At 41.8% G+C, this 26,588-nt stretch overlaps 1 protein-coding gene across 1 annotated transcript in view; it reads left to right on the plus strand.

Moving 5' to 3' along the window:
• The window catches only part of vcanb (versican b), a 49,353-nt gene extending 27,036 nt beyond the window's left edge, over positions 1-22,317 (plus strand). The window contains exons 9-15 of the mRNA XM_080419823.1: positions 1,473-1,586; positions 2,407-2,520; positions 7,599-7,757; positions 14,597-14,679; positions 16,646-16,790; positions 17,512-17,694; positions 18,957-22,317. Coding sequence (XP_080275949.1) covers positions 1,473-1,586; positions 2,407-2,520; positions 7,599-7,757; positions 14,597-14,679; positions 16,646-16,790; positions 17,512-17,694; positions 18,957-19,171 — 1,013 coding nt within the window. The 3' untranslated portion in view covers positions 19,172-22,317. The remainder of the gene's footprint in view (positions 1-1,472; positions 1,587-2,406; positions 2,521-7,598; positions 7,758-14,596; positions 14,680-16,645; positions 16,791-17,511; positions 17,695-18,956) is intronic.
• The last annotated feature ends 4,271 nt before the right edge of the window (positions 22,318-26,588 follow it).

Consider the following 26,588-nt stretch of genomic DNA (forward strand, 5'->3'; position numbering starts at 1 on the left):
TAAAAGTCCAGAATTCAAATTTACTTAAGTAAAAGTACAAAACTATTAGCGTAAAAATATACTTAAAGTACAACAGTAAAGGTCCTTACACACCGGGGTGAATTCTTCATGCGAATAAATATGTTTTTTTTTTAAACCTTATAAAGTCAATGCAAGCGTCCACATCAGTTTCGCGAAGCGAAAAAGCGTCTCTTAATTATTCGGAACGAGTCCGAATTTTGCGTATATTCGCATATTCGCCGGTGTGTAAGGACCTTTAGAGTTAAAATGTCCCATTTCACACGTTCTCAAACGTATATATATTTTTTGGGGAAAATAGCAGATCTAGAAGCTCACAATGCATCCCATCGAGACGTATTGTGAGCTTGTAGATCGGCATTTGTCACTGTACATGTTTCACATGCAGTATGTGAAATTTGTCCTCTGCATTCAGCACATCCCCCTGGCTCCAACTATTAGGAGCAGTGGGTGCTATTAATACAGCACCCATGGGGAGCAGTTACGGTAGGTGAAGTGTCTTGCTCAGGACACTTCAACACATCGTCTCTGGGGGGGGGGGGTGGGGGTGCGCCGAGGGACGAACCGGCGACACTCTGACTACCGTATAGCCTCTCTACCCATTCAGCTAGGACCGGATCATTTACAGAGAGATTTGATGAGATCTGACAGCCATTCAAAATCCATCCGAGTTTACAGGGCATCACGATCAAAGAACCATTCACGTTTAACATGTTTACACAGCATTCATTCTCATTCATTCATTCACGCACGCATGCATTCATTCATTCACTCACCCATTCATCCATTCATTTATTCATCCATCCATCCATGCATTCATTCATCCATCCATGCATTCATTCATTCATTCAACCGTTATTTATTTTCTCTGAAATACACTGGAGAGCAGGACCCTCATTTTCAATGATTCTGAGATTACAAAAGGCATGATAACACAACAGAGTCATAATGTTGAAATAAGAATAGGATAAAACAGGTTGTGTACTGGCAAAGCAAGCAAAGAACACAGTACCGGTATACAGTATATAAAATAAAAATAAAAATAAATAGAATCACAGGTCAACCAAATAACTTTTTTATAAGTATTCTAAAACTAACTAAAAAGCCCGGTGAAATTATGGCTTCAATATTTAAAGTGAAGCCATTCTTTAAATATGTGTAACTTATTCCAGGTATAGATAGTGCAAAAAGAAGAAGAAGGCTGTCTTACCTAGTTTGGTGTTGACCCCTGAGGACAAGTAATGAAATGTAGTCATGTAAATTGAAGAATTCTGAATGAACAGAGATGAAATATACCGTATGTGGATCTTTTATTGTTATAGTTATCATTCTGATTGTAAACAGCCCTTATGTGTTGTCTAGCAATGTAACAGCAATGCAGTGAGGTAAAGCACATCTCACACAGTAGTGATTTTAATTGCTTTTTTTGTGCATTCATTTTGTCCATGCTGCAGATCTCCTCCCATGCTCGGTCAACGTATGTCAGAATGGAGCCACCTGCTACAAGAGAGGAGCAACCAGCATCTGTGTGTGTGCACCTGGATACACTGGACGCTACTGTGATACAGGTATGCTCATCCCACACAAACACACATGAGTTGAGTCTCGAGTCTTTGAGAGATTAGTCATTAATTAATGTGTCAAATAAAACATAAAATAAAATAAAGACTGAGTCTTTGAGCTCGAGTCTGAGTCGAGTCTCGAGTCTTTGACAGGCGAGTACGCGTCGAGTCTCAAGTCGCATGTGTGGCGACTCGAGTGCAACTCGAGTCTGAGTCTCAAAATTGAGTCCCCATCTCTGGCACACACCCACAATCTCAATCTCCACCTTTGCCCATCCTAGCACTTGACCTAGTTATGACGGCCATCCAGACCGACCGTGGTCATTTTGTTCTCATGTTTTTGTTACTTAGGCTTGTTTTTCTTGACCACAAAGTTCAAAGGTTAGGTCCATTGTTTATCTGGTATCCTATAGTTTCAATTTACAGATTATTCGAGGTTCTTTGGTTTACCTGTGATTCTAGTTTACCGAGGCACTACACTGTCTCTCTTATACATACATCAAACTCATTTGATGTATGTGTTTACCTTGCTTATTTTAAGTCGCTCTGGTTAAGAGCATCTGCTAAATGCCTAAATTATAGATCGTAAATTGTTCACACACAGAAATATATTCGCTCAGATTCGTCACACCGAAAATAGCTCTGCATGCGTCGCCTTGCGAGCTTGTAGATCAGCTATTTTCGCAACAGAAGACTAAAAATTATGCACGAGTATTGATAATAATGGCAACCATGCTATGGAATAATGGAAAGTTTTGTTGTTTTTGTGTGTGTGTGTGTGTGCGTGTGCGTGTGCGTGTGCGTGTGCGTGTGTGTGTGGGCGCAGACATTGACGAATGCCAGTCGAACCCTTGCCATAACGGCGCCACCTGTGTGGATGGAGTGAACTCCTTCAGCTGTCTCTGTCTGCCCAGCTACGCCGGAGAGCTCTGTGAACAAGGTGAGCTTGATGTTCAACAGCAGCAGAACTAAAGATTTCATAACACGTCCCGGCAGTAAAATTATTAGTTTTGGTTCCTCAACACTGCCTTAGCAGCAATAGTAAAACAATAACAGAGAACGTTGCCAGTTTTTTTTTTTTTTTTTTTTTTCTCGTCTGGTCGTTCATAAGCCTGATTGTCTGGGGAAGTATTAAGCATTTTTTTTAGTAGCCTACTGCCAGTGGCCTTGCAATCTGGGAACCCTTTAGTTTTTTGCCTCTGGGGGCACCACCTCCTGTTTTGTGTAGAGACAGGAACTCGGTTTGGCTCCTCCCCTTTCTTAGTCCACTATCTCCCGGGTGCTTCTGTGTTTATTCCTACTAACAACCAACACTACATGTTTAGGGCAGTGGTGCTGAGAGATTAGTAGATCAGCAGTTTGTGCCTCGGGACACCAGTGTACAATGGAGTATAACTAAGTTAGGCAGTGTTAGGCAGTGGACTCTATTCTTTTTGATAATGTAGGAAATCAGCCATCCCTTCATGGCTCGGTTAATGTTGACTTTGCAGAGCTTTTTGCAGATTTCCGTTTTTATCTCCATCTGTTGTTGAGACGTTACAAGCTTGTTGTGGAGCTTTAGAGATAGTAGCTGGGGCCGGTAATTTCACTTTAACTCTAACCAGTACTACCTAATGTGAGGTGTAGACATTCAGACAATATCATCATATGCTCCTTAGGACAAAATAATATCCAACGGTGGTCCCTTGGTCAGATGTGACTTGGAAAAAGTACGAAGACTCCTGTAGAATGTCCTGTACACAGTCACATGTTATTCTTTGGCCAGGAAAATGACCATGTTTGGGCTGTAGAGTTTCTGTCAGAAGACACACGTACCTATTAGAGCTGTCAAACAATAAACATTGTTTTAAATCGTGTTTAGTCTAAAAATAACGACATGAAAGGCATCGCAGGAAGAGGAACCGTCATCATTCCGCTAAGGTGTTGAAAAGATGTTTTAAAACAGTCACAACAAGAAGACATCTTCTGTTGACTAAATGTCAGCATGTTTAGCTCTCAAGTGAGAAGTCAGACAGGACAGCAATATTTAAATTCACTGTTTTGTGTGAATTAATTCAAATTGTTTTCTTTTCAGTATTATTATATATTTTGTATCCATAGCATCCATAAAGCAATTGACTGTTGGTCTCTGTCAGGATTGAGGATAGTATATTATGTTTACACAACTATGGGTGGCCAGAAAGCCCACAACAGAGCCCATTTATAATCCTCATACATTGATTGATTGAATACTTCATTAACACGATACAGACAGTACAGGTAGTACAGTCAAAGGTCAATGGAACTCAATGGACTATTCCTCTGGACCCCAGGAAGAATAGTCTCCACTCCGATGTAGACTAATGGGGATCCTTAATAAACATTAATAAACATTACAATACAAATACAATACAAGCTTACAATACAAGCTTGAATGGGCTTATTGTGCATGACGCAAAGTGAAGAATCTGCTAACGTGTTATTCTTATTGTGCATGACGCAAGGTGGAGAATCTACTAACGTGCTTTTATTCTTGAACCGCTTTAAACCGCTTTAAATGTCACAGGCCAAGTTTTAAAAATATTTTTGAGTGTTCCAAAAATTCTAAAATCTACAAGCTACAAGCCAGTCCACAAGCTTACATTGCATCGCCCCTTCGCACATTGCTAGTCATTTATTTTGAGTAGACAAAGTATAAAATAGCTGGCTTAATTGGTGAAAGAAATCTATAGTCTCCTGTGCACTAATGTGGGTCTATTGTGATGAATGCTGATGCAATGAAAATGAACTGAATGTGTTCAAATGACTGTCACTAAAATGCTGTCAATGCTCTCAATTCTCATATTGACGCTAGACCTGTTAGACAGTATGTAGGGTACACGCACGCACGCACGCACGCACGCACGCACGCACGCACGCACGCACGCACGCACGCACGCACGCACGCACACACACACACACACACACACACACACACACACACACACTCACTCGCACACCACCCTCTTTTATTGTGCAGTTAACATGTACATTTTTAAAACCGCATTTTTCATGTGACAATGACGCATCTGTGCAGCTTTGCTTTTTTTCCTAATGCATACTAGACTGATGACTTGGCACCACATACATACACACATACATTCATGATGTCACTCCCTAGAGGAGTACGCAGAGAATCTGTCTGGAAAAATCCAAGGATTGTGTCTGTTTGTTAATCCACAGCACATGACACTATCCACATGTCCATATCACCACCACACTTGTACATTCAACATTGTGTTTTTAATTAACATGGTAAGAAGCTCACAACACGTCGCATCGTGACACGTTGTGAGCTTGTAGATTGAGTATTTTATTTTATTGTTTTCATATATTTTTTATAGTTCTGCTACACGTGGTTAATTCATAAATAAATAATCAAAACTTTTGGTACCGGGGTCACTTCCTAGAAATGCAGTGGAGTAACATTTTTTAAACAACAATAACATCCAAATACTCAAGTAAAGTGCAGATACAAAAACAAAACAATACTCCTGAAGTTATAAACATCCATTTACAAAGTACCGTATCTGTGTGTGTGTGTGTGTGTGTGTGTGTGTGTGTGTGTGTGTGTGTGTGTGTGTGTGTGTGTGTGTGTGTGTGTGTGTGTGTGTGTGTGTGTGTGCGCGCGCGCGCGCACACGACTGTGTGTGTACGCGCCGGTGTCCGGGGGGAATGTATGCCAGCATCTTGCACCCATGCAGTATCATGGACGGACAAACACAATGTCGACACACACACAGAAACAGAGCAAACTATCATTCAAACAACATTCAGTTACATTATACAGTAGTAAGAAAGAGAACCAAACAGTGCATTTATATCCCAAAGACACACAGCTGCACTCTCCCATTCTTTGTTTGCCAGTGGGGGAGAAAGATGGAGAGAAAGAGAGAATCAGCCCCATTATTTTTGTGTGTGTGTGAGAAAGCTTTTGCAGCTGTGTCTGTGTGTTACACAAGACCCCAACTAAATGCTGACTTTCTTTGACTAAGCCAAGCTTCTCTTTCATCATTCAAGATGAAGCTGTGTTGTTAATGCAATGCTGGGCTTTTTTTCCTCGCTAACGCTCCCCAAGAGAGACAGAAACAAGAATCATGGTTTGGTTTTCTCTGTCGACAAGCACATAAGCTAGCTGCAGTGAGGTTCCAGGGGGACTTTTAGCCTGCCTTGGCTAAAAAAAAGTTATATATTTATCAATGGGGGCACACAGCGTCCTCGGCTAACCTTCCAAGTGGGTGCATGCATGCTTGAGTTATTAGGTTTGATGATAGCTGCAGCCCTCCGGGCCTTAATAGAAAAAAAAACAACAAAAAAACAACTTTCCATCACGGATTGTCTTGGCATACAAGCACCTTATTCTGAAACCCCCGCACGCTGATACAAAACATGCATTGTTGACCAAACCTAACAATGCAAGGGAGCTGCTTATGAAGTTCAGAGTGGTTGCATATCGTTAGCCTCATAGCATAATTGCCTAAGTCATATTCTTAAGGTTTTCAAGAAAGAAGAAATGAAAAATCGGCCTAAAAGTCATCTAGTTGACTTAAGAAATCATGAGAAAAAAAATATAATTTTGCCCAAGTGTTTATCTGCCTTTATTTATGTCTGCCTTGCTAACGCTGCTGATTCATCCTGCCTTATTGCCTATGTTCTCAGCCTACCAAAATGCTTGTTACATTCAAAAAGAATTTCTGCCCAAGTCAAGTATTTGTTTGGCCAAATAATTACAATAATAATCATGCTATATCGTTGAGGCTAACGATATTAGGACTTACATACAAACATTTTCAGTTGTGAGATTTTATTGCTTAAATCCCTGGGTTTGTGTATCAAACCTTGCAGGATTATACAGTATACTCTGTTGCGGCAGCGTCGGAAATAGCCAATCTACAAACCCTTCAACGCTTTCCCAATGCGGCGCATTGTAGGGCTTGTAGATCGGCTATTTCAGGATGCAGACAGTAAGGGTTGTGGAGGTTAATTAAAGCCATACTGTGTTGCTGAGCTCATACATACAGTAACAGTGAGGCTTGTTTCTCTGTATGTCTGTCTTTACTGACTGTGGGCCCCTTTGGCTTTTATGATCCGATTAATTATCACAAACAATGCAACACTGTACTCCAGCATACAATAGGTTTATATTAGGTTCACATCTTCTGGCAAATGTACATAAAATGTTCTGTGATTAATGACTTGAAATATAATTTCTCTCTCTCTCTCTCTCTCTCTCTCTCTCTCTCTCTCTCTCTCTCTCTCTCTCTCTCCCCCCTCTCCCTCTCTCTCTCTCTCTCTCCCTCTCTCTCTCTCGCTCTCTCTCGCTCTCTCTCTCTCTCCCTGCTCACCCCCCTCTCTCTCTCTCTCTCTCTCTCTGCCCCCTCTCTCCCCATCTCTTTGTTTCTCCCTCCCTGTCCCCCCCCCTCTCTCTCTCTCTCTCTCTCTCCCTGCCCCCCCTCTCTCTCTCTCTCTCTCTCTCTCTCTCTCTCTCTCTCTCTCTCTCTCTCTCTCTCTCTCCTCTCTCTCTCTCTCTCTCTCTCTCTCTCTCTCTCTCTCTCTCTCGCTCTCTCTCTCTCTCTCCCTGCTCACCCCCTCTCTCTCTCTCTCTCTCTCTGCCCCCTCTCTCCCCATCTCTTTGTTTCTCCCTCCCTGTCCCCCCCTCTGTCCCCCCCTCTCTCTCTCTCTCCCTGCCCCCCTCTCTCTCTCCCTGCCCCCCTCTCTCTCCCTGCTCACCCCTCTCTCTCTCTCTCTCTCTCTCTCTCTCTCTCTCTCTCTCTCTCTCTCTCTCTCTCTCTCTCTCTCTCTCCCTGCTCACCCCCCTCTCTCTCTCTCTCTCTCTCTCTCTGCCCCCTCTCTCCCCATCTCTTTGTTTCTCCCTCCCTGTCCCCCCCTCTCTCTCTCTCTCTCTCTCTCTCTCTCTCTCTCTCTCTCCCTGCCCCCCCCCCTCTCTCTCTCCCTGGTCACCCCTCTCTCTCTCTCTCTCTCTCTCTCCCATGCATCCAGACACCGAGGTGTGTGGGTTCGGATGGCAGAAGTTCCAGTCTCACTGCTATAAATACTTTGCCCACCATCGGACGTGGGACGCTGCCGAGAGGGAGTGTCGTCTGCACGGCGCCCACCTGGCCAGCATCCTGTCCCTGGAGGAGCAGCAGTACGTCAACCGTAAGTCACGTCATCATAAGCCATTAAGACCTGAGGCGATTCTTAAAAATGTTTTCTAAATTCTAAAAGTGTTTTGAAAAAAATCTAAAAAAAATATTTTCAAGATTTTTCAAAAATAGCAGATCTACAAGCTCATAGCGCGGCACTCGGTGCCGCGCTATGAGCTTGTATATCTGCTATTTTTCAATAGCCATGAAATCTAAAGCGACCCAGAGTCCTAGGTCATTGGTTCTCAAAGTGGGGTCTGGGGACCCCCAGGGGTCCTTGGGAGGGGAGGGGGGGGGGATTTTTATAGCGAATATTTTGAGATTGGGGTCCGCGGCCAAATACATATAATTTTGGGGGTCCTTGACATGAAAAGGTTTGAGAAACATTGCCCTAGGTACCGTAGCAGTGGTTCTCAAACTTTTTCGTGCCAAGGATCCCCAAATTGAATGTTTTGTGCCAGGGACCAAATCTCTTGGGGGGGGGATGTTTCCCCTCCCCAGAATAGGGGATGTTGGGGTTCAAGTGATTAAACGTCTATAAGTATGAAGTTATTTTCAGCTTCTTCTCTCAAGTTTTCCTCGTGACATCAAGATTCACATATTTACGTACCCGTAATACAGTGGTGGAAAAAGTACTCAAATTCTTTACTTAATTAAAAGTACCAATACTGCAATATAGAAATACTCTGTTACAAGTAAAAGTCCAGAATTCTAAATTTACTTGAGTAAAAGTACAAAAGTATTGGCATCAAAATGTACTTAAAGTACCAAAAGTAAAAGTACTAAATATTTGAAAATATGCGATGCGACGCGTTGTGAGCTTGTAGATCTGCTATTTTCAAATAGCCTTTGTATAAAATAGGGCTAAAGTGGTTAATGTATGTTTCATTATATCATAGTTTATATCTGAAAAGTAACTAGTAACTAAAGTTTTCAAATAATTGTAGTGGAGTAAAAGTACAATATTTTCCTCCGAGATGTAGTGGAGTAGAAGTAAAAGTACTGGAAATTGGAAATACTCCAGTAAAGTACAAATACCTCAAAATTGTACTTAAGTACAGTACTTAAGTAAATGTACTTTCCACCACTGCCGTAATATGACATAAATGTAAGGTGCTATAAAGTAACAATGTAACTCAGGGGTGCTCATGGATTATTATAAGTTATTTTACAGGAGTGACCTGAATTATTATTTTTCTAATGTTGACATATCATGATACTATGACTTAGTGGCTCATCAGTGGTTCTCCAAAGTCAGAATCAGAATCAGAATCAGTTTTATTGTCACATCACAGGTTTACAAGGTAAAAAAGTGGGTGAAATTCTTTTTTGTACATCGTTCCCATCGCAACGTTAGTTTCCATAGAAAGAAGAGGGGGGGGGGGAAGAAGAGGGTGGGGGGCAGGTGGGAAGGAGATCAAAAACAAGAGAGCAACAGAAGGCCAGACAAGTTATCTACATATTTACAAATTACCTGAGATAATAAAAAAACTAAAAAACTAAACTAAGGTGCCTGAGCATAGCAGCAATGTATTGTATACTGTGCATGTTATACTTATACTGTGCATGATAGACAAAGGACGTTAAGGTGCTTAGAGGAAAAGGAGCACAATAAAAAGACCCAAAAAAAGTCAGTGCGTTATACAAGGGATTAAGGTGCAAAAGGTCAGTGCGTGTCCACCTAGAGTGGACTGACCCTAGTATAATCCGCATGTAGCTCCATGAGGGAGTGCAACAAAAAGTCATTTGTACCTGGTGTAGTCCACAGGTGTGTCCGAGGGGGGGCTAAAGTCCAAGTCATTGTCCCTGGTATAATCCACAGGTGTGTTCAGGAAGAGCCAGAAAAGTCTGCGCCGCCTGCTGTCAGGCTGCTGAACTCATCCAGGCTTATGCCCCATTCAGCATTCTGACAGCAGCTGGATTGAAACTACACCAAAATCTGGTGGTGGAACTCTTGATACTGCGGTAGAGCCCCTTGCCCGGTCGCGGTCGTTGTAGGGGGTTGAACAGTCTGTGACTTGGGTGGTGCTTGTCCTTGATGATGCGCTTGGCTTTGACCACGCACCGCTTTTTGTACAGTTCCTGGAGCGCTGGGAGCTCGATTCCCATTATCCGCTCTGCCGATCGCACTACTCGTTGTAGGCTGACCTTTTCTCGGGCAGTGCAGTTCCCGTACCAGGCCGTGACACAGCCTGTTAGGATGCCTTCAACAGAACTGTTGTAGTACAGCCTGAGGATGCGACGTCCTACTCCGAGCTTCTTCAGGCGGCGGAGCCAGTACAGTCGCTGCTGAGCCTTTTTCCTCACGTGTGTGGAGTGCGTCTCCCATTTGAGGTCCTCCTCGATGTGTACTCCGAGGAACTTGAACTCGCTGACCCTTTCCACTGCAGCACCGTCGATGAGGATGGGCGCATGGTCTCTCCGCGGCCTCCTGAAGTCCACGATCAGTTCTTTGGTCTTGTCGACGTTAAGAGAGAGGTTGTTCTCACGGCACCAGTGTGCCAGTGATTTGATCTCCTCTCTGTAGTCAGACTCGTCGTTGTTGACGATTCGGCCTATCACTGTCGTGTCGTCCGCGTACTTTATGATGGTGTTGGAGACATGTGTGGCTATGCAGTCATACGTGTACAGGGAGTAGAGGAGAGGGCTCAGCACGCATCCCTGGGGTGCTCCGGTGTTGAGGGTCAGGGGGTCGGATGTGATGCTGCCCATTCTCACCACCTGATGTCGGTTGGACAAGAAGTCCTGTATCCAGTCGCACATGCTTGGGTGTAGCCCTAGGTGTCTGAGCTTTTTGTCAAGTATTGCTGGGACAATGGTGTTGAATGCTGAGCTGTAGTCCACGAACAGCATACGTACATATTTGTCCTTCAGCAGCTTGTTGTCCATGTGCGAGAGGACGGTGTGGAGAGCCATGGCAATAGCGTCGTCGGTGGATCTGTTTTTGCGGTATGCATACTGCCACGGATCCAGCGAGGCAGGTAGCGTGGAGCTGATGTATTCCCTCACCAGTTTCTCGAAACACTTGCTGACGATCGGGGTGAGAGCAACAGGTCTCCAGTCGTTCAGGCATGTCACTTTGGCCTTTTTGGGAATGGGCACAATGGTTGACATTTTGAACCCTGCAGGGACCACAGCCAGGGAGAGGGAGAGGTTAAAGATGTCAGCGAAGACACCCGCCAGCTGGTCTGCACATGTCTTAAGGACCCGGCCTGGAATCCCATCAGGTCCGGCTGCCTTGTGGATGTTGACCCGTGTGAAGGCTGTACGCACTTCTCTCTCCGAGATGGTTAGAGGAGGGTTCTCCTCTGCTGGTGCTGCTGATGGCCCCGCTTGGCTGCCGCGGTTGGAGCTGATCTCAAACCGGCCGTAGAAAGTGTTCAGTTCGTTGGGGAGGGAGGCAGGCGGGTTCACCTCGCTTCTGGTTCTTGTTTTGCAGTCTGTCAAGGTGTGTACTGCCTGCCATGTGCTCCTGATGTCGCCACTGCTGAGTTTGTCTTGCATCTTTTTTGTGTAGGCCTTTTTCGCCTTCCTGATGGCGCTGTTTAGGGCCGCGCGCGTCGTGTTGCGCGTTTCCACGTCGCCAGATTTGAAACCAGCGTCCCGTTCATGCAGATGTGCACGTACTCCGCTGTCCATCCATGGTTTCTGATTGGGATAGATCCGAACTGTCTTTTTTGGGACTATGTCATCTATGCACTTGCTGATAAAGCCAGTGACTGAGTCTGAGAGTTCGTTGATGTTATTCCCAGCGGCGTTCTTAAACATCCCCCAGTCAGTCTGGTAGAAGCAGGATTGTAGCATAGCGTCTGTGTCCTCAGACCAGATTCGGATTTCCTTCTCAACGACCGGCTCCCTTTTTAGCCTCTGTTTGTAGGCAGGTAGCAGCTGGATGGCGTCGTGGTCAGAGCTTCCTAGCGGTGGGCGGCGGAGAGCTTTGTATCCATCCTTGAAGGGCGTGTAGCAGTGGTCAAGAATATTGTCACCACGGGTACTGCAGGCGACATGCTGGTGGAATTTGGGAAAGACCTTTTTTAAGTCTGTCCGGTTGAAGTCGCCTAGGCAGATGACTGCGCAGTCCGGGTGGCGATTTTCTTGTGCACTGATCGCCTGGTGTAATTCCCTCATAGCTGTGTCCTTATTAGCTCCAGGATGAATGTAAACAACGGCTACAATCACGATGCTGAAGTCGCGTGGTAGGTAGAAAGGACGGCAGGCTATGATTAAAAGTTCAAGGTCTGGTGAGCAGTGACTGTCTAGGATTTTAACATCTTTGCACCAGTTGTTGTTGATCAAGGCACAAACTCCCCCCCCACGTTGCTTACCGCTCAGTACAGGATCTCTGTCCTTCCTATACGCGGTGAAGCCAGGAGGAGTGATAGAAGAATCAGATGCTAACTCCGTTAGCCACGTCTCTGTTAGCACAACAATACAAGTCCTCCTCGTCTCTGCGTTGTATTTAACGCGCGCCAGTAAGTCGTCCATAGTGGTCACTGTTCTTGATTCACACAGAGATCTAACGTTCGCTAGCAGGATTGAAGGCAGTGCAGGTTTATATCCACGTTTTGTTGTTCTTACGAGAAGACCCGCTCTTGTGCCTCTTCGCCACGGTCTTTTTCGTCGGGGGTTTGTTGTTGATCCAGCCGGAACAAAGGGGACCCCACCCCCCACCCAGCCGAGTGGAAGGTTTTCGGCAAAAAAGTCCGGAATTCTGTGTGTAATCGCTGTGCTGATGTCCATAAGTGCTTGTCTGTCATAACTCCTTAGACACGCGACGGTGTAGGGAAAAAAGAGAAGGCTAAAAAATACTAAAAAGATGGAAAAACGTTGCGATGTTACGGAGCGTGTACGAATGCGGCCGTCCTTCATGGCGCTTCCGGTGTCAGCACCTCTATTATTTATAGCCGGGCTGGGAAGAGAGGCCGTCTGGTAATCAGGGAGGGTCAGCGGGTTCGACCCCTCGGCTCGCCCACCACAGTCTATACGTGTGGAAGTGTCCCTGAGCAAGGCACTTAACCCCTGACCTTGGATCCCCAGGCTGGCTTTCTGAGAAAGAAAGAAAGAAAGAAAGCCTGGATAATGTTTAAGGGAACATTCATTCATTCATCATTCATTCTACTCCACTACATCTGATCTCAGAGGCAAATATTGTACTTTTACTCCACTAGAATTATTTGGAAACTTTAGTTACTAGTAACTTTATAGATTTTGATCGTTATTACAAAACATACAGTAACCACTTCAGCCCTATATACATTTCAGCCATTTGAAAATGCATCGTGACGCATTCTGAGCTTGTAGATCGGCTATTTTCAGATGGAGTGGAGTAAAAGTACAATATTTGCCTCTGAGATGTAGTGGAGTAGAAGTCAAATCAAAATTGGAAATACTCCAGTAAAGTAAAAATACCTCAACATTGTATTTAAGTACAGTACTTGAGTAAATGTACTTAGTTACTTTCCACCGCTACACACACACACACACACACACACACACACACACACACACACACACACACACACACACACACACACACACACACACACACACACACACACACACACACACACACACACACACGCTCACCTCTCTGTCAACCTCATCTAATCACTTTTTCATGATAGTGCCGTTGAGCCTGGCATGCGTTCACTCCAAATGCAGTCGAACCTTTTTCTCAGCGTTTGGCAGGTCAGTATAAGAACACAACAACGACGTCATGTTTGGCGCAGAAAACAAACCAACGCAGTGCAGTGCCTCGCTGAAGTGAAAAAGAGTTTGACTTCATTTGGTGGTCACGCTGCCAGCTTGACTTTATGAGAGTTTTAGAGGAAAAGGTGTGGAGAGGCCTATAAGCTACGACAAATATTATATACTTGGTGAAAATGTTGAATTATTTTTGAAAGTTTTGCCTTTGCCCCAAGATAGTGACACCAGGTTGAAAGTGCTTAATAGGCTCTATGCACAGCAGCTATATTGGAAAGACATTGGGCCTCTTCCTTACTTCCTGCACAGGTCTTATCAATTATACCAATGAAGGCTCTGTTCCATTTAGCGTAGCACAGTGGTTCTCAAACTGTTTTTTAATTTTATTTCAAGCACCCCCATAACTCTGAGAGTGCACAAATGGAATCAAATGGGCCCGGAAGGGTCCATTTGGTTCCATTTGTGCACTCTCAGAGTTACACACCCCGTAAGGGGCCATTTGGAACATAGACATATAAAGGTAGGCGCCTCCTCCGACTCTGGGGCGTCTGTATCTGCGGGCGCCATTTTTTGGGAAGGCAAACTGCCTATCAAAGTGACTACTGGCCAATCACAGCGTGTCTTAATTCCGGGACTTGGCAGAATAGTTGTATAATTTATAAACATATAACGGGATATTTTTATACAACTAGATTCTGACAAGTCCCAGAAAAGACGCGCTATTGGCCAGTACTTCACTTTGAGTGGCAGCGTGCCTTCCCGAATATGGTGGCCAGCGGATACAGGTCACTCCAATTGAACTGCAGCGGCCAATGAGGTATCTAGCTTTGAAGGGTTTTGAACAATGAGGGTCCGTGGACCCCAATTTGAGACCCACGGGTGTAGCTGAGTGTTTCCAGTGAGCCAACGTGCACGATATCAGCACCACGACTCTGTTTTGACCTTGAACGGAACAGAGCCCTCGTTAGTATAATTGGTAAGACCTGTGAAGGAAGTTGCATAGAGCCTATTCACAAACAAATGAATTTCATACGACATACTTTTGTTTTTTTACACGACACTGTGTGTTATTGCATAAAGTCACAGATAGTTTGTGTGTGTGTGTGTGTGTGTGTGTGTGTGTGTGTGTGTTGTGTGTTGTATTTACAGGTCTGGGTCACGACTACCAGTGGATCGGTCTGAATGACAAGATGTTTGAGAGAGACTTCAGATGGACTGATGGCAAGGTTATGGTGAGGCATTCTCTTAACCCATTAAGACCTGGAACTGTGTCATTTTTAGATTTGAGCTAAAAAGCATTATTTTACACTTTGGGCTATTCAAAAATAGCAGATCTACAAGCTCATAGCGCGGCACCGAGTGCCGCGCTACGAGCTTGTAGATCTGCTATTTTTGAAAAATCGTGAAAATGTGTGCAAATCTTTGAATATATATATTTTTAAAGCGAACATTTTTAACTCAAATCTTTGCACCACTGATATAGAAACATACGTTTTTCAGAAAACTGTTGAGATTTAGGAGACATGTAGAATCGGCTTCAGGTCTCAATGGGTTAACCACTTAAACCCTCTCGTGTAGACTTAGTGGGAGCGCGCATCTATGTTCCCGCAGACCTATGTTCCCCTCAAAACTAAAACTAACAGGCGCTCGGGTACGTGGCACATGGTGAAGTGCCTGCCCACCACCACCACCACCACCACCGGAGGCTGTGGGTTCGAATCCACCACCATGGTGCATCCGGCTTTGTCGAGCGTCAATACGGACACTATTGGCCCGTGTTCGGGGGAGGGACGCCGGGTGGGGAGGGTGATATTTGTCTGACTGCACGTACTCCTATAGGCTGGGGGGAGGAGTAGGACGACGAAGGCTCTACTACGTCCTCCCGGTGGGGGCTCCTCACTGGTGAGTCATTAGGATACAACAGCAGTGACCCCTTCCTTGGGGAGGAATTGATTGGAATAACGTCTAAACGTCTAAAAAGGGGTAAAAAGCCAAAACAAACTGAACAATAATGACCCTAACCCCAAACCTAAACTGAGGCAACATAGGGCTGAGGGAAAATAGGCATGACCCTCACTCAGTGGTGGAAAAAGTACTCAAATTCTTTACTTAAGTAAAAGTACCAATACTGCAATATAAAAATACTCTGTTACAAGTAAAAGTCCAGAATAAAAAAATTACTTGAGTAAAAGTACAAAAGTATTGGCATCAAAATGTACTTAAAGTACCAAAAGTAAAAGTACTAAATATTTGAAAATAGCAGATCTACAAGCTCACAACGCGTCGCGATGCGACGCGTTGTGAGCTTGTAGATCGGCTATTTTCAAATAGCCTATGTATAAAATAGGTTTAAAGTGGTTAATGTATGTTTCATTATATCATAGTTTATAGCTGAAAAGTAACTAGTAACTAAAGTTTTCAAATAATTGTAGTGGAGTAAAAGTACAATATTTGCCTCTGAGATGTAGTGGAGTAGAAGTAAAAGTATTGGAAATTGGAAATACTCAAGTAAAGTACAAATACCTCAAAATTGTACTTAAGTACAGTACTTAAGTAAATGTACTTAGTTACTTTCCACCACTGCCCTCACTTGGTAAACTGTCTGGACCGTTTTACCCCAAATCTCTTTGCCAAAAGTAGCCGATCTAAAACAGCGTATTGTATATATCTGTGAACAAGTGCATAATAGGTGATAAATATAGTCTGCGTTTGTACAATACAGTGTGTGTTTTTGTGTCAATATGTTTATAGCTAAATTATAGAGCTCCACTGTAGAGTTGTAGGTGGCTCAATAGCACCATCGTCTGGCTACTCTGATAAACAACATGCAATTACACGTGCACTCTATCAAATTAATACATTGTAAACATTGTAACATATAAGTATATAACTGTAACTTTAGCATGCTATTCTTTAACCACTTAAGTCTATTTTTATTTTAGAGCCGATGTTCAAGCTCACACTTGCAGATCGGCTATTGTATTAAACCTTTTGTCTTTTTTTATTCTTTGAATTGTTTTGCCTTTTTATTTATTTATTTGCCTATAATTACATGCCCAAAATAGCAACACCATGATGATTTTTTAGCTTTTTTTGTGTGTATTTATTTGCATTTTTATGTTTTTTTTAGACATACTAAACTGTTTATTTGAGAATAGAAAATAACTACAATTTCTGATAAATTGTTTCTCATGGTAGCAATATGACTACTGGAGGCCTAACCAGCCGGACAGCTTCTTCCAGTCAGGAGAGGACTGTGTGGTGATGATCTGGCATGAGGGAGGCCAGTGGAACGATGTCCCCTGTAACTACCATCTGACCTTTACCTGCAAGAAGGGCACAGGTACACACACACACACACACACACACACACACACACACACACACACACACACACACACACACACACACACACACACACACACACACACTCTCACACACACACACTCTCACACACACACACACACACACACACACACACACACACACACACACACACACACACACACACACACACACACACACACACACACCGCATTATTAAACACAGCTATAAACATTTCAACTATACACTATTCGCATTAGTTAAGCATGAGTGAATACTTAATTCATAACAAATTCATCATTTGTATAGCATTATTCATACATTTCTAAGCATTATTAAACACAGTTATATTGTATAGCATTATTCATACATTACTGAGCATTATTAAACACAGTTATGAACGTTTCATACCCGATTAACAATTTTTTTATGACTGTATTGATTTTCTATATCACTGCTTCTATCTAATTTATAAATGCTTTATATGGTATATAGATAGTCCTAACTTTAGATGGGCTCACACAAAATACTTAACTAACGACCAGTACCTTAGTAAATCAGGGGTTTGAGTATGAATAAGTGCGTACATTTGTACAAGGATTTAGACATGGTTAGTGAGTGTGTTAATACACATTTCATAAATACTTATTCATACTCAAACTCGTGATTTATTACGGTAAGCAAAACAAATTACTTTGAGAACCGCTGATCTATTTAACTTTAACGTTATTGTGTTCAGTGTCCTGCAGCCAGCCCCCCGTGGTGAAGGACGCCCGTGTGTTCGGCTTCATGAAGCCTCGCTACGAGATCAACGCTCTGGTGCGCTACCACTGCAAACAGAACTTCATCCAGAGACACCCGCCCACCATCCGCTGCCGCGCCAACGGCCAGTGGGACACGCCCAAGGTCACCTGCATGAGCCGTGAGTACCTGTCCAGTCAAGTAGTAGTCAGATAGGATAGGTTTTCTTTATTATTCTCTTGGATATTAGTGAGATAGTTATATTTTGGGGGGTTCTATAGTCTAAAGATCAAGTACCCAAAGACACTTTACATGGGGGGCATGAGAAAACAACAAAGAAAAACGACTTTATTGGGGGGGGGGGGGGGGGGCTAAGACTAAGGCCTAAAATCAATAAAAACAGTGGAATGAAGAGAACGGGGCAGGGTGGAGTTAGTTGGGGAAAGCCATATTGAAGAGGTGGGTTTTGAGGGCGGTTTGGAGGGTGGAGGCCGTCTCGTACCCCATCTAAATTTGAGGCTGGAAAAAGAAGCCTTGCATATTTTGGGCCCTGGTCGTGGAACAGCCTGCAGATCAGACTAAAATTGGCTTTTGTGATCCCTCTATAGTACATTTTAGAGTACACACTTCCCAGACATTGCACAAAAAAAAGAGAGGATCTACGCATTGGCAGGCAACACATTTTAGGGCTATCCTCGACTAAATACATTCTTAGTCGACTAATTGTCTTACGACTTTGTTGACTAGTTGTTATATAAATAGTGTTCGCTGCACACAATCCTACAGAGAGCAGCCTTTTTTAGATTGCCGCTTCACTGTGATACCGTGGTTCTGGGGGCTTGGGACACAGCCCTAGACCATTTTGTCACTGCTGTGTGGCAGTGGTGGAAAGTAACTAAGTACATTTACTTAAGTACTGTACTTAAGTACAATTTTGAGGTATTTGTACTTTACTTGAGTATTTCCAATTTCCAATACTTTTACTTCTACTCCACTACATCTCAGAGGCAAATATTGTACTTTTACTCCACTACATTTATTTGAAAACTTTAGTTACTAGTTACTTTTCACATACATTAACCACTTTAAACCTATTTTATACATAGGCTATTTGAAAATAGCCGATCTACAAGCTCACAACGCGTCGCATCGCGACGCGTTGTGAGCTTGTAGATCTGCTATTTTCAAATATTTCGTACTTTTACTTTTGGTACTTTAAGTACATTTTGATGTCAATACTTTTGTACTTTTACTCAAGTACATTTGTAATTCTGGACTTTTACTTGTAACAGAGTATTTTTATATTGCAGTATTGGTACTTTTACTTAAGTAAAGAATTTGATTACTTTTTCCACCACTGCTGTGTGGCTGTGCTTTTCTTTTTTCCCCTTTTTTTTTACTCATATGTATTTTTTGCTCTCTCTTTTCATTTGTCTTCTGTAGCCGCTACCTACCATAAGGCATTTAGTCTCAGGCACCACAATAAGAACCAAACCCACGTGCATCAACACACACCGAGGCACTTCGACCACAACTCGGTTCACACCAACCATCTGCAAAGCCAGAAGAAACAGCAGCACTTGGAGCAGAGACGGCTGCTGAGGGAGAAGAGACAACAACATTCACAACAACAACACCAGGATCAGCTGAGACACTGATTTATCTTTTTTTTTTTTATTATCATCAGGCCTAAAACAATTGAGCCAATATGTATTAAGTGACTGCAAAGGGGCTGGCAACTCATTATGCATAGTTATGGTCGCTGTCGGACAGAAACCTTGTATCTCCATATTTCAACTTTTTCTGTATTTATTAATTTTTTGGTTAATTAATACCCTACTTCATCACACAAGAGTGGTCGCACAAAAGTAGTGAAAATAGCAGATCTGCAAGCTTGCAACGTGTCACGGTGCGACACATTGCACGCTTGTAGATAGGCTGTTTTCACTATTTTTTAAATGTTTTTAAAATAAATGTTTTAAAATAATGCGGTTTTGGACATACAAGGTTTCCACCCGACAGTGAAGATATGGCACATGAATACTGTCAAGAATGTACCTGTCTATCAATGGCTCTGAATAGGACACAAGGGCTGTTTCACAAACAGTGTCGGGCACTGACTTATTACTAAATATAATATTATGTAATATTATAGAGAACCAAAGTCTGACCTAAATATAATATTATGTAATATTATAGAGAACCAAAGTCTGACCTAAATATAATATGTCATATTATAGAGAACCTAAGTCTGACATCACTGCCACTAGAGGCCACTATCCCCCTGGGTCACTCACAAGTATTTTTGTGTATAACTGTGTTCCAAAAATAAACAAATCAGCCCGGCAATTTTACTCATATTGATATGAAGCATCAACTGACGGTGAAAAGTACTAATTTATCCAAAAAGTATGAAAATACATACATTTTCTCCAAACACATACGTTATCAAACGCAACTCAATATCATAAACGACACAGGGATGATTTGTTTATTTTTGGAACACAGTTCTTATATGACAAGATTTAAGATGACTCTATGGTATTTTCAATTGAAAAAATACTTCCATGACCCAGAGGTAGCGGAAGTTGACGTCAGGACTTTGGTAATCTATTACTTTCCCATGTAACGAGCAGTTAAAGGGTTTGCAAATTACTGCCAAAACAGTAATTATATTGCAGTTACTAATCCAAGTAACTCGGCATTAAATTCTTAATGTAAGTAATTAGTTTTGATACCAAGTAATAAGTAATTAATGTTGTCTGTGTTATGAGTACGCTACTGTACATGCACACATAATTTGAATATTACGCAGCAAAGCAACACAATTTTAAATTTTCGACCTAGTCGATTTGTCACCACAGACGCCATTCATGAATGAGGCATCCCCTATATGAATAGCTTTGATGCAACATTCTCATTGGCGTTTTTTTGCATCGCTTAATCGTCACTTACGGGTCCATTTGGTTTCATTTATACGCTCTCAGAATTATGGGGGTTCATAATGGATACCAAATTGCGGGTTCCTTGAAATAACTTTTTTTTTTAAAACATGACCTTAAAGTAATACTAGGTAACGTTTTCAACAAAACTAAAGTTAAATTGTATATCTTTTGTGAGTGGCAAAAGTTTCACAACACCCACTCCATGAATTTCACCCCCGGAAGCCTTTTATTTATATATTTTCTATTGAACGATGTCGGCGGGGACTTTCCCGGGAAAATGACGTCATCTGGCCGGAAAACGGAGGCGGAAATGCACTGGTTTCCTGTTTGGCCAGGAACTACCGCAACGGTTTCCTGTTTGGCCAGGAACTACCGCGCTAATAACAAAAAGGAACCTCACGCTGATTTTAAGAGAATGTAGGATTGGAAGATCGAAAAAGAACAGAAAAAGAAAGCACAGCTCATGGTAACTAATGCTCCACTGGCTAAGAGAAACGATCCGCAGATAGTATAAAACAATTAAAAGAACGCTTTTTGAAACGCTTCCGGCTTCCGGTGAAAACAAATGGAATTCTGGGTAATCGAGGACTACGGAAATTGTATGCAGTGACGGTAGTGACCAGCAGAGGTTGCTAAAAATCGTTATTTGTGAATCTGCATTGTACAACTTTAACTTGCCCGACACTGTTCACAAAACGTGAGAGTGAGTCAACAAACTTCCATCAACATTCCGTTCCACTTAATGAAGTTGACGTTGGATCTGTTCAGTTCCCCAGTGTTGTACCACGTTTGCTAGTTTTCACACGGTAACACATGTTATGTATAGCATGTGAAATAGATCTCTCAAATCACACCAGATCTCTGTGAAGACCACACTGCCCTAAACAAGTACGCCCCTTGTTTTTCTACTTTGTCATACGATGGTGTCACACAGCACAAAAAATGCCGATCCACAGGCTCGGCTATTTTTGCTAGGTAACTCCAGGTGGTTAACGGTTTCAGTAAGTGGTTATCACTGACCATCAGGGGAGGCCTTTGAAACTGTTCCACTGGCTGGTTATTTGTTCAAGTCTTCCACCTGATCATGAGACTTAATATATCTGAATGCAGTATGTCCACCCTGCAGTGCCTTCTGTGAATTATATATATTTTATTTAAATACAGATACTTTATGTGACATACAGTAATCCGCCCTTTAATAACTGTTACACTTTCTTTTTTTGAAAATGTAGATTAAAGCTGCAATCTTTAAGATTTTTATGTCCTACCTGGTATTTGATCCCATGCGAGCGCCAACATTTCTACTGCTGAACTAAAGATCGAAATGCCCCTTTAGCATTGGAGATGGTAAGAGCATTTGGCCAGGGGAGATATTATGGTTTTAGCTACTTAAGTAAAAGTATCAATACTGCAATGTAGAAATACTCTGTTGCAAGGTATCACAATGTACTTAAAGTACCAAAAGTAGAAAGTACTCATTATGCAGAATGGCCCATTTCACAATGTTTTCAAATGTGTAAAATAAATAAAAATCATTTGAAAATAGCAGATCTACAAGCTCACGATGCGTCGCATTGGTCAGGGAGACCAGCTGCAACCACCGGAGTTGTAGTAGTTATATTGTATTAACCTTAGGCCGTAAACAATTTAAAACAAATATGGACAAAGGGAGCCATTGGTTTTGACAGACCCGTTTTGAAGCCACTTTTTCTACGAATTCAAATCCACCATCTTGGAATGTCCGGTCCTGAAATGCAACCGGAAACAAATGCTATTGGCTGGAAGGGCAGCCAATTGCAAAACCATTAATTTCACTCGGTAGAAATGAATGGGACCATGATTTACAAAAACGAAAATAATATTAATTGAAAGAAGACTGAAAAGCACTCCCTTATCGGCTTCAAATTCAGCAGAGCCTCCTTGCCGCCTGGTATGCTATGAACATACTCTACTATACAGACTGGTTAAAATAACATTTTATTCACTAAAAACAAGTTATGGATTGCAGCATTGGGGTTTATATCATTGAGTAGAACAATAGCATGCATTTTCAAATGAGTGTCACATTATATTTCAATTAGCCCCAGCTACCATTTATGCTGCTTTTGTTGTTTTCTCATACATCTTTCAGTCATAATAGAAAATTACTGTAAAGGGAGTTGTAATGGGGCTTGTTTTTTTTGTTTTGTTTTTTAAATGAATTGCGGCTTTTACTACTCAAACTTAGTGAAGGAACTCTGGATTGGCCTTTTTTATGAATGTGTTGTGTATGTTGAACTTATATAGTGATACTATTAATCATAAAGTCTATGATTTATATTATATGAAGCCATACGAGTGTAACATATTGTATACAGTAGAACTATGAATGAACTGTGATATGGAATAAACTTCTTTTTTTTTTACGGAGTGCTTTTAATTACGCCTTCTTCATTTGTATAGATTTCATGTTGTTATATCATGCAGAGTAAACATGTTATGTCATATAGCACACGCTGCACCATGTGTATTGTCAGTCGCACATTGAATAACAAAGCATTTGTTTTGCAATGTAACCCAGCATCTGTTGGTGCCTGTTGATTTTGCTGTGCCTCAAGCCCGATTTGAACTTAGTTGCGCGCTGGCGTGGTGTGTTGAAAATAGCAGATCTGCAAGCTCACAACACGTCTTAAAATGACACGTTTTGAGCTTGTAGATCTATTTTCGGCGCGTCACAACGGTGTGCTAAAATCTATAAATTAAACATCAGAATCACTCCGCCTGCTTTTGAAAAGTCTCCTCTGACACATGAAAAGTAGCTACCTGATTCATCTAAACTACTTTTTACATATTGTCGAGGCTTGATTTATTTGGAGTTTTGGAGTGACACAGCTGAATTGGAAATTTTGGATAAGATATTTTTTTTATATATATATATGTGATAGGTACACATTCTGTTTTGTACCTTTGATGACGTTCTGTATAGATTCTCTTTTTATATACTCTGTATTTGTGATCTGAAAGTGTACGCATATCTGTGTGTGTTTCTACTCTACTGTATGTGGTTCAAAGGGACAATATGGGAGCTTATTTATATATATAATCATTGTTTAATTCTTTATTTATGTTAACTGTAGGTCTACTGTCCCTGATTATCGTTTTGAGCTCAATGTCTGTCTGTCTGTCTGTCTGTCTGTCTGTGCAATAAAAATACAACCACCATAATACGTCTCCACTCTGTGTAATTTCATATCACAGAAATTGTCTAAGCACATTTACTCAAGTACTGTATTAAAGGAGAATTTTGGACTAAAGTTTTCTTACCTTTTCTATGATTTTATGATATCTTAGGATGAATGGTAGAGTAGAAAAATTTCATAACTCCACCCCTGAGCCGCCACAGCTTAAAAGGTGCGCGGATAGGCCTTAGGTTAGATCACATATTTTAATAGCTTTTTTTTAATTTATTTTTTAGATCTGACGTTCATAGTGACAGAACACTATGCAACCAAAAAAACAAAAAAAACAAAACAGAAGTCTCGCTAGACGAGATTGAAATCTCGAGATTGAAATCTCGTCTAGCGAGACTTTTTTTTTTTTTTTTTTTTTGGGACAGTGTTCTACTGTACTGACATTTTTCTACTGTACCATTCATCCTAAGATATCATAACGTCATAGAAAAGGTAAGAAAACTTTAGTCCAAAAGTCTCCTTTATGTTCAATGTTGAGGTACTTTACTTGAGGTAGATTTTTTATACCACTAGAATTATTTGACACGTTTAGATTGGTTCAAACACTTTGTTAATACAAATTATGATATCAATATTAATACTTTATTGATCAGTGGAGGACATTTCCAAGCTATAAGGCAGTATTTAAAGTAATGTAGAATATTTACAAAAGGTTCACTAGGTGGCAGAGTTTCCCCATTTTTGATGTGCTTTCGGTCAAGACATGGAATACATAGTCACATTGTGGGAATCATGCCAGTTTCTATAAAACCAAGATGGCGATAGCCGGTCCAAAAAGAACTTTTGTTAGAGATAAATAAGTTCTAGTACGTGTTTTAACACCCATTGAAGGCGGAATGAGGTTTGTGTAAGCTGAACATTTCACAGATTCCCAAGAGAGTGTTTACTTTAAGTAAAAAATGACGTTTTTATTGCTCTAATGTAACCATTGTAATGCCTTGCCAGTTGCCAGGATGATTGCAACAGATGTATTATGCCTTCCTAAGGCATATAGGTTGTTTACATGTCTGTTTTATTGTCCCTGCATGATGGCTTATTTGCACCATTCAAGAAGTGTATTATTTGTCTGTCGTCAAGTTCAAGCTTACTTTTGGTCAACTGTTTAAGGACTTTATTGCATTTTTGTTATCTATGGACTTGACAATGCATATTTTGTCTCGTTTCTAGTCTTCATGATGCTCCAGAAATAACCAACATCAGTTTCAAACGCTGTCTCATCATACTTATCAAGCCGAGGGGGATTTACGTTATTGTAATGGATACAGGAATTTAAGTATTTCATACTAGTTTGTAAGTGAATCAACTCTATCTTGAAAATATGGGTGGCCCTTAAAAGGACCTTTGTGTTCATAGCAAACTAAGCAATTTACTTGGAGCTGGTGTACTTGTGGTGACAGCCTTAGTGCCCTCAGACACGGCGTGCTTGGACAGCTCACCGGGGAGCAGCAGGCGGACGGCGGTCTGAATCTCCCTGGACGTGATGGTGCGTTTCTTGTTGTAGTGACCCAGACGAGAGGCTTCACCGGCAATACGCTCAAAGATGTCGTTGACGAAGGAGTTCATGATGCCCATGGCCTTGGAAGAGATACCGGTGTCAGGGTGGACCTGCTTCATGACCTTGTAAATGTAGATGGCATAGCTTTTGTCCTTGAGCAAGACTCTTAACCCCTAATTGCTCACAGGCCCTCATTGGAAACAAGCCCGCAAGGACTTTCATGAACGTCCTCTCCTGTTAAAAGGAATTATCATTATCCTTATCTCCTTCCTGGACTTTCTGCGCTTCTTGCCGCCCTTAGCGGCGCTTTTTGTGACGGCTTTCTTAGAGCCCTTTTTGGGTGCTGGCTTTGCTACTACTTCAGGCATCTTAGTGCTATTCGTAGACGATGTCGGCGAAATGTGTTGAGAGAGAGGTGTCGCCCCATTATTTATATAGAGCTAATGCAAATACAGTGTGCGAATCCCAGCATATGATTGGCTGATCTTGCCACACAAAGAGGGTGGTGTCTTTGTTCATGCATAGTGTTTTCCCGCTTGTATGTTTCTTTGTTCACGCATAGTGTTTTCCCGCTTGTGCGTTCTATTGTCCCTGAACATTTTTGAGGGGCTAAATAGACATTTAAGGTACATTTGAATGCGAGGCACAGGTTTTCACTAATTCAAGTTGTAACACACGTGGTACCAATGCATAACTTATAATCTATAATCAATCAATGCTATGTTCAACATATTATCAACATAATACCAGTGTTGACAACATGAAGTGTCTCTGTGGTTTCTCTGTTACTGTCCCATACGGTCTATTGTAGGATTCGTGGCCAGGCTGACAGGGTTCAGCTCTCAGTATGGGAAGATAATGTATTCAAAACTGAGTCAGGTTCGGGGAGTATGATTTGGCAGAGATGATGTAGCCGTGTGCATTATAGTCTGCAACACACACACACACAGTCCTAGACTAGACACATGCACAACATATTATTTTCACATATCATTTCACTGATATCAACTGCAGATGCCTTAAGTAGGAAAAGGCCATATACAACTTTATAGAGAATTACATAGTAGAGGGAGTAGGTGAATCATGTTATCTATGCAAAACCTGTTCTCAGGATTTGACCAATTGCAAACTTATGGTATAATGGAAATATTGTAATTTGGTGGAGAAATATTCAGTTCTTTGTTTATGCAAACATACTGTGTGTTCATGTTGGTGCATTTGTGTGTAGGTTTCATACAAAGTTCAATCTAGATATGTGTGGCCATAGATTTTAATATATAATTTTCCTCGATCTTGCAGCCCTTGATTAAAAAAAACATTTACATTACACATTGTGGGAACTCTCTTTAAATAACTTAGATGGTTGGCTCTTAAAAGAGCCGTTTTGGGGGACAGATAGTCGAGT

This window comes from Gymnoscopelus braueri (assembly GCF_963280865.1).
Source record: "Gymnoscopelus braueri genome assembly, chromosome: 22".
Lineage (NCBI taxonomy): Eukaryota > Metazoa > Chordata > Actinopteri > Myctophiformes > Myctophidae > Gymnoscopelus > Gymnoscopelus braueri.